We start from the raw sequence: 8307 nt of genomic DNA on the forward strand, positions 1-8307 counted from the left end.
CTAGTACGACGCTATCTCGTATACGCAGAATGGCAGCGCCTCTGAATCCCTGCCCGGAATCCATGCTAGCCGTTGCAATAAAAAGCTTGGACAGTTTGGGATGACTTCGATTGCCTTCACAAAAAATTTGTAACTGCTAAATTCTGGAACAAGTGTGAAACGTTCACTTATAACTTATAAGTGCTTACTATACTTCAGCATTACGGTATTTGCCGTGCTGTACTAGCGTATTAAACAAGCTTGCAAAAAGTTTATGGCATTCTATAATCTTCTTTTCAAAAATGCTATCGAAAAGTCGGCACCGGTGCTCAAATGTGAACATCCCCGCCCGTCACCCGTGCTCACAAACGTGAGCATTCCTGCCCGGCATCTATGTTCACGCTCGTATTTGCGTGCATACTGCATAGTGCATACAGCTACAGAAAATAACAGCGGCTCTGCATTCTGATTCATTTGTTGCCACAGCGGCTAGTTACAGCAGTATCCGATTACCGAAAACCATGGACCAAAGAGAAACCGATTTTATAAATTTTCGATTTTCTGGACTGAATGTATCCTTGTCAAACAAACATTCCTTTTTTTGAAACAAGTTACTGTAGATATCGGAGAACGGATGAGTCGTTCAATTCTTATGCATTTTTTGCGAAGGCTGTCATAAAAACTAACCATATCTCATAAACTGGGTATTACTCGCATAAACGATTATCATGCCAGTGCGTTCAAATTATTTTGGCTACACACTGACTCAAGGCAATATAAACCAGAGTTTTCGGAGTGCGCGAAACCGAACGTTTCAAGTCATGTCCAAAGAGCCGGGCAAGTTAAGATCAACCATAATCTGTACAAGTAAAATTATTTATAACAACACCAAAAGATAAAACGTCTTGGAGATAAGTGTCTTATCTGAGTATCTTAGTCATTCTGAAGAAAAATATGTACATGTATTAGTGATTTATATACAGAAAATCGGCACTCTACACACATGATTTCATTCGTGAGCACTTTCACCCGTCAAAAATGCTCACAAGCATTTTCGCCCGGGAAATATGCTCACTCCGTGAACCGTGAACATGTTAACATTCTTGCCGGCTACACTCGTGCACGCTGCCCAGGCTGTTCTTCGACGGGGACTTCCGGTCGCACACCTTCCGCCCTTTAGACTCCAGGGAGCGGCGCGACTGCGGCTGCCGGATCTCCGTGGCAAAGGGATTATTGTCGTCCAGCTCCTCGTTGTCGTACACCGGCGAACGCGCTACCGGCGACGGACTCTCTAAAAATTGCGTTGAAACGTTTTCAGACAAATGGGATATTTAACTGAATTTCGTGATGCTTACTTGAGGATACGCGGGAGCATTGGGATAGTGGGGAAACTCGAGATTTTGCGGACAATCTCGATTTCACGAAAGCACTGTCGTTAGGCGGTGATTAGCCGCGGTCAGTATACGGTGCCGGGATCGCTAAACTGAGAAACAAAAATTGTTATTGTTTATCAGTAAATTTATTTCAAAATATTTATTTTGGGTCGCATCCAAATAATAACAAGAATTACGCTGCGTATCGACGACATGCTGAAATGTCCCGAAATTCCACCGTGACAGCTGATTGTTAAGGCTGTTGGCGCTATCGGGTGGCTCGACCAGCACGGTCAGGCGCGATGACTCTGCGTCGGGAGTCGCGTATGCGCTGGGCGGAAGGCATTTCTCATAATCTTCATGTGTGAGACTGCGCGGCCTTTAGATTCAATGGCGTCCGCTTCGTATCGCGGGTGCTCTGTGATGTACAAGATAAACACAAATGTGTTTATTGCATCGTTTTCGAGATCAGAAAGGAATATCTTGTGCAAATTGTATAATGTAGGACGAAATGGTCGCATAACCCCATACCCAAAATTCTGTACGCATGTGGTGCAGTGCACTTGTACAACCGGATATTTTGAACTCAGTCCTACAGTGCACTGCGCTGCATGCGTACTGAATGTGGATATGTTGGGTATGTGACCATTTTGTCCTAAGCTGTATGGTTGGTTTCAAGTTTATATATTTGCCGATATTTTGAGGAACAACTTTTTAACCATGTCGCATTTGTATGCGGCAAAAATTAAAAAAGAAGCTATTTTTTATAAATTATTAAGTTATTTTAATTGCCAGCAAAATTCTGTGAAAGGTCACGTACGGGCATAGAAATCCTTGAGATCGTGGTTGCTCTTGGCGAAGGAAACTGCAATGCGCTGTTGGAGCCATAAACATTCTTCCCCTTCGCCGAACTATGGTTGGGGCTCGATTGAACCAAGAGCTCTACCCGAGTCTTGGTTGGGGCCTGTTGTCGCCGCGGCGCCTGACTGTTCTCACCCGACTTCGCTGATCTCCCGGAGGAAGAATGGGGCGGCGGGCGGAGGCGGTGCTGGTAGTTTTACGGTATTGGTTGGCTGAGGCGAACCAGTATTAAACTGCCCTTTGACGGATCTCGTTGATTTGTACCTGGGTCGAGTTGTTTTGGTGCTCTTTCACGGAGACTAGACAGTCGATCAAAACTGTAATAAATAGAGTGCTCGAATAATATACCGAAAAAATAAAAATTAAGGACTAATTAATACGAAAATAAAAAAAATCTTTCCGCATTGTCGAATTTATTTACAAAATAACGCTGTAAATTGAATCAAAATAAATAAAAAGGAATTTAAAAAGAATATATTAAATTATTATTCTGTTTACCTTAAAGACAATTAATTTTAATTTTCAGTATAACTAGTACGCACTTTGATCGGTTCGCGGAGGGATTTCATTCGGCTGCGTGTTGATAGCATAATGGGAAGTGATCGGTGGTGGCCCTTTCGGAGATGGCTGCAAATAAATAAAGCCAATCGCAGCTACTCTACTGCATCCCTTTAGAGCGCGCTCATTGTCTACCGCAGCTGGAGGTTTTTGAATAGATGGTTGACTGGGTGATTTATCAGCTGGGCTCTTCTGTTTAATATTTTTATCGTTTCTGGAGCGTTCAGTAGCGCGGTTGCGATGGTCGACGTGAGATACACGATCAGGAGCTTCTCCCAATAGACATTGGCAGAGAACCGTTTGTGCGATCAACACGCATAATCAGCAGATGAAATCAAGGGACATTATCGGGGTCAAATGATAAATCAATAATTTCCAGTAATTTCGCGCGGTTATCATTCTCGCCACTTCCTGGCGTGCACGGAGAGCCCGTACCATATGGCAAAGGTCCAAAGGTCAAATAAAGGTCAGATCAGTTTTGCTAATGACATGTATAGTGTTCTAAAGTGTAGTGTTCTACTCTTCCAAAGGTAAGTACGTATTTTGGTAAATGACATTTAGGAACCATTAATTTTGGAAATTTAGGAACCATTAATCTCAACAACTTTAATTTTTGTTTAGTTGCGTTGTGACCAATACACCGCATATTGGGCTCCGGATCGGAACAGTCAAAGAAAGTCCTGTTCGGTGTGCTGGATGCCAGTACGAGCTGCCAGTTGTACTGCAGCTCGGTGTCGGGAAGACATTAAATTAAGGAATTATTAACAAACGATATTTAAATGAGCGAATCTTGCTATCATTTATTAATAAATATGTAATACTTAATTAACAGATAGGTAAATAGTTAATAAAATTGAATATTATTTTAAATAGTTATCATTTAAAAATGCATAAGAATTTATTTTAATTTTCGATATTTTGTCATTGAAAAATTAGGGAAAATTCACCTCCAGTCGTTCCAGGTAGTGGCGCCGGTTGACCTTAACCTGTACTTGCGGGCAGTTTTTTGTGGTGAAGCTCTGCAGTGCCGGCGCATCCGCCAGCACATTCAGAGCCGAACTGGACAGGGACGCAATAATCTCCTCCGCTCGCAACGGAATTCTCAGCATCTTCCAGCCATTCATTATATAGACGCTGAATAACTGGCAAACAGTACATCCCGGTAAGTGATAGCACGTGGGTCGTTGCATTCGGTTCTACCTGGAACGGATTGCCGAACCAGTCGAAACAGATGAACAGGAGCTTCCTGTATTCTGCAGCCTGCCATGTCTGCCATAATGCGGTATCACCGGACAGCATGAGTGCGGTGTCCCAGGCGGACGATGGATAGATGCGGTAGAAGGCCGGTTGATCCCAGTTGGTAATCCAGATCTACGGATAAACTTCGTTGTACATGATCCGTTCTCAGACAAGTGTTGCCAACGGCGTAAATCTCCTTCGCGATTACCTCCGATCGATCGCAGCACCCTGCTGATGCTGATTATCCGCGTTGTAAAGCGGGTGCTGTTGTCAATGGCAATAAACGGCAGCCGCTCGTCCGTTTCCGGGATGAATGACGGGAGACAGGAACGGATGGTCATGGCTGACGTCGCTGCATCTACACAACAAGGGCGTTGCACTTATAATGTGCGGTTTTATATTAATTTTGCTGCATTTCGCTTGATAGGCAAAAGTTTTCTTCGAAATCAAAACGTTTATAATTTAAAATTGCTCCCAAAATTGTTGTTTGCGTTCTCAACCAAAATTTCTGCCGAATAACATCCGTTTTGAAACGCAGAATTAAAAATGAAAATCAACGGGAGTTTTCCGAAACTATTGGAATTGAAACCGAATTACGCTGCCGCACTGGGCAGTGGATACGCTTGACTGCTTTACGCGTTGTCAATAACTGAATTCCTTCGGCCTAAATTGGTAGCTTTCCACTTATGAAAAACGCCGAATGGCGAATATCAAAGAACAGAAACATACCGACGAAAATCAAGCAGGTCTTCCCAGGATCGGTAACATCCATCGACATACTGTCCCCGCTCATCAACGCCAGCACGCCCCGTGACGTGCCTTCCACGACGTCGATCACACCGTGCCTGCCGTAGTTCGGGAGTAATTTCTGGATGCCGGTATAAAAGTTTTCCTTGGACAACACCGCCGTGAAAATCAAGCTGCCATCTATTAGAAAAAACTAATCATTCCCAAATCTCGACTAGGATCATTAGTAAGGCAGCGGAGTACACGCACTAGGACTGAAGTAGGGCGCGGTGAAGATCTCATAGTCAACGGTGATCGCGGTCAGGTACGGAGTGTCCTGAGTATCCAGCGGCGGAAAGATGATCTTGTTAACGCACTTCGCCAGGATGACGGTCTCCGTTGGCATTTGCGGATATTTCTTCTTTCCGCGGGTGGATAGCAGTTGCAGCAATCCAAACTACAACACGATAGTTCTGTCAATTCGTTACAGCGTAATCAACAAAGAAAATACAATGCACAATTTCTGACAGTATTCGATCTTCGTCGCCCATCAAACAGATAGACCAACTGGCTATACGAGAACAGTAATTCGGATAGAAACGCCGCCGTGTTAACAAACCAATAAAACCTTAGGTATCATACGATAAACCTATACGTTAAAATGGTAAAATAAAAAACCGTTTTTTTCCTTTCCACACACAGTTCAGAAAAACGGTTTCTGGGTCTCGTAAAAACAGATTTTCTTAATCAAAAGATTGTCTTGACGCTACGTAAACTTTTGGTATGTACAGAAAGCCGCTTGGTTCCAAAAAGTACAAAAAAATCGCCATGATTGGGGGAGAACGGCGAAGCTTGCTTAGGCAATACGCGTTAAGGGAAATGACCCGGTACATGGTACCAGATTCGCGTACATGCACGAAAACTTTCAATTTCGCGCACTCACAAACATGTTTGTAACTCTTCTTTTGCGGCATTCTGTAGCCAGATCAGTTGCATACGTTTATTTGCGAGAAAACCGTTTGTGCGCGCAACATCCGGTTCAGGTGTTATAGCTGCAAAAAAATCCAAAAAGTTGGAATGCATTCAGGTGTACCAAAATTCTCATTGTAAACCGATCGTCTTTTAATTTTGCACATAAAGGAACGTAAGTCTGAGGATCGTTTTTGCACCGAACCAGAATCGCAGTATTTTTTTTCAAAATTCGAAAAAGCTTACACAATTTTTAAAACTGATATTAAAATGTGAAACAAAATGTCGGAACAATGTGGCTGGGTGAGTACGGCGGAAAAACCATCGTCATGTATATGAGCGCTTACTGTACATATGAAATTCGAAGAAAATCGGTTCATAATGAGACTGTGGTACACTGAGCGCATTCAAACTTTTAGGAATTTCCTTGTAGGTATAACTCTTGGACCGCGCGTGCGCGAATGGCTTTCACGCCAACGTATGTAAAGCATCTGCGCACAGAATGCCATAAAACAACGCAAAAACTTGTTTGGGAGTGCGCGAAAGTTAATGTTTTCATGTCTGTACACAAATTTGATACCATGAACCGGCCGCTTCCCTTAGAACGATACATTTACCGGTACAGTCTAAGTCAAAATAAATGAATGTCAAAAAGTAGTTTACTATAATTTTCTTATGCAGCTGTGGTGTATTGCAAGCAAAAGCCAGGGAAACCCACTGTACACTGTATATCTGTCGCCTGTCGATGCAACTTACGTTGGTAGCCACCAGTAAGCGATCATGAAGCACGGCATGCTGGATGAGCCAGGAGATGGTCTGGTCACTGATCTGGCAGATCGGCACACCGATGGGATGTTTGGTCAGGTTGAACTGCTCCACCGTCCGCCAGTCGTCCACGCTGTAGTAGAACATGCTGCCGGTTCCCGGCACCAGGATCCTCGGTAGCGGAATGCCGGTGACACTGTTGATGGTGTCGCCGAAGAATAGCCGCCCCACGGGGACGGCGGCGAGGGCGGTGCGGTTGATTCCGAACTGACCGTCGGGATTCATCGCGCCCAGGAATTCCCAGTTGAGGACGAACCTACAGACGACGCGCTATACATTATAACATGTGACCTTTTTCAAATAAGGGAATTGGGAGTTCCCAATTGCTTCATCCGAAGCACATTCTTGCAGTCCAGAAACGGCTGTTCCATAAACGTTAATTATGAAAGCGAATTGTGCGAGGAACATTCGGTTATGAAACCACGAGAGAAATTATTCTCCCGAAGTTATAAATTAATTTATCAAAAATCTAATTATGGATTAAATTCCTTATCAAGTTTTCAAGCATACAGTATAAACGCACAGTATTGTAAAAAAATCATTCTTTTACCAAACTACATTTCTTACGCTTCGTTATACTCGTACATTTCCACAGATTCCGATTACAACAGGTAAAAGGTTATCAAAAGAGTTTTTCCGGTAATGAATAGATTCCAAGTATTTATTGAATAGACTTGTATACCGCGACTTTATCGTTTATGTAGTATTTTTAAGCCAACTCTGCCGAAAAGACGTGACATACCGATATGGTTGCAGACCGGCGGCTCCATCGCTGCTGCACACGGTGACTTCGATTGCCTGGATATTGTCGCTGATGGGAAGCGGTACCAACCACGCGGGTTGTCCAGAGCTTCCTGCAACGCTCGTGCAATGATAACATGCTGTTTAATGCGGAAGAACTGTGGCGCGTGCCGTACGTTGATCAGGACTCACGTAAACTAAGACGCCTTCCAGTTCCAGCAGTTGGCGCTTCGTGACCCGTAACGTGGTGTCTGCAAGAAAGAAAAGCATTTGCCAAGAGAAATCGGAGACAAGAGAAAGGTCAGACAGCAGAAAAATTTAATAGTTATACCGTCAAATGAAGTCAGTCGCATTAAAATCCGCGGATTCTCATCGACAAGGCCCTTGTTGATCATTTCGCGCAAACTGTCCTAGTTAACGAAGCGTAACTGGAGGTCGAAAGCTTTGAAACGATTCAAGAAATTACGTAAATATTTCCTAAATAACAGTTCCTCAACTGAAACTGCAGTAATTCAGCAGCAACAACGTGACGCAAATTATACTGTTATTTAACGAAGACTGATCGTATTTTTAAAGCAAAACATAACGATGTTAAAAAACTGTTCCATTTAATTATTATCACAAATTCGCTTGCATGAATACTGCAATTTTTCATAGAACACCGGAGAAAATATTAATGCAGTTCAGAGCAAATGGTTCTTTAAAAAATGGGCTTACTGTGGACTGACAACGCAGTTCGATTTTAAGATACCGCGGATATCCCCAAAATGTCTGCAAAACCGACAGTAATCCGTGAAAGGCGCAGTGGCTTATAAAACACACTGAATAAAATCATAAAAATTTATCGTAATCACATCAGTTTGATTGGTGCGATCAGTAAAGAAATCCACTTCCGCGGTTCTTAACACATCAGTAAAATTTTGCAAGGATGAATTCAGCGTTAGATACGGCAGACTGGCCACGCCCGCGCTGTCTACGATCCCGTGATTCCTCTGACAAGATGACACTCTAATGCTAGATCCAGAATGGATCCAGG

At 43.2% G+C, this 8307-nt stretch overlaps 1 protein-coding gene across 1 annotated transcript; it reads right to left on the reverse strand.

The window, feature by feature from the left end:
* Positions 1 to 507: 507 nt before the first annotated feature.
* LOC129600516 (uncharacterized) lies at positions 508 to 8121 on the reverse strand. The gene is made up of 15 exons (XM_055499072.1): positions 7989 to 8121; positions 7603 to 7681; positions 7448 to 7522; positions 7273 to 7384; positions 6462 to 6786; positions 5007 to 5193; positions 4740 to 4937; positions 4219 to 4368; positions 3972 to 4142; positions 3719 to 3913; positions 2756 to 2840; positions 2173 to 2530; positions 1550 to 1770; positions 1335 to 1462; positions 508 to 1270 (listed from the first exon to the last, which is right to left on the reverse strand). Exons 2-9 carry the CDS (start codon positions 7664 to 7666, stop codon positions 4057 to 4059), a joined length of 1197 nt encoding a protein of 398 aa, XP_055355047.1. The 5' UTR covers positions 7667 to 7681; positions 7989 to 8121; the 3' UTR covers positions 508 to 1270; positions 1335 to 1462; positions 1550 to 1770; positions 2173 to 2530; positions 2756 to 2840; positions 3719 to 3913; positions 3972 to 4056.
* Positions 8122 to 8307: the final 186 nt, after the last annotated feature.

Source organism: Paramacrobiotus metropolitanus, unplaced genomic scaffold, assembly GCF_019649055.1.
Source record: "Paramacrobiotus metropolitanus isolate TYO unplaced genomic scaffold, Prichtersi_v1.0 Parri_scaffold0000181, whole genome shotgun sequence".
Taxonomy (NCBI): Eukaryota; Metazoa; Tardigrada; class Eutardigrada; order Parachela; family Macrobiotidae; genus Paramacrobiotus; species Paramacrobiotus metropolitanus.

What these genes read in the sequence shown, in the direction of transcription:
- LOC129600516 (XM_055499072.1), bottom strand. Translation starts at nt 7,666, where the DNA reads ATGATCAACAAGGGCCTTGTCGATGAGAATCCGCGGATTTTAATGCGA. An exon ending in CGCGCCCTACTTCAGTCCTA is followed by an intron (nt 4,938 to 5,006) that starts GTGCGTGTACTC and finishes TTTTTCTAATAG; the next exon opens with ATGGCAGCTTGATTTTCACG. An exon ending in GGTGCTGCGATCGATCGGAG is followed by an intron (nt 4,143 to 4,218) that starts GTAATCGCGAAG and finishes GTTTATCCGTAG; the next exon opens with ATCTGGATTACCAACTGGGA.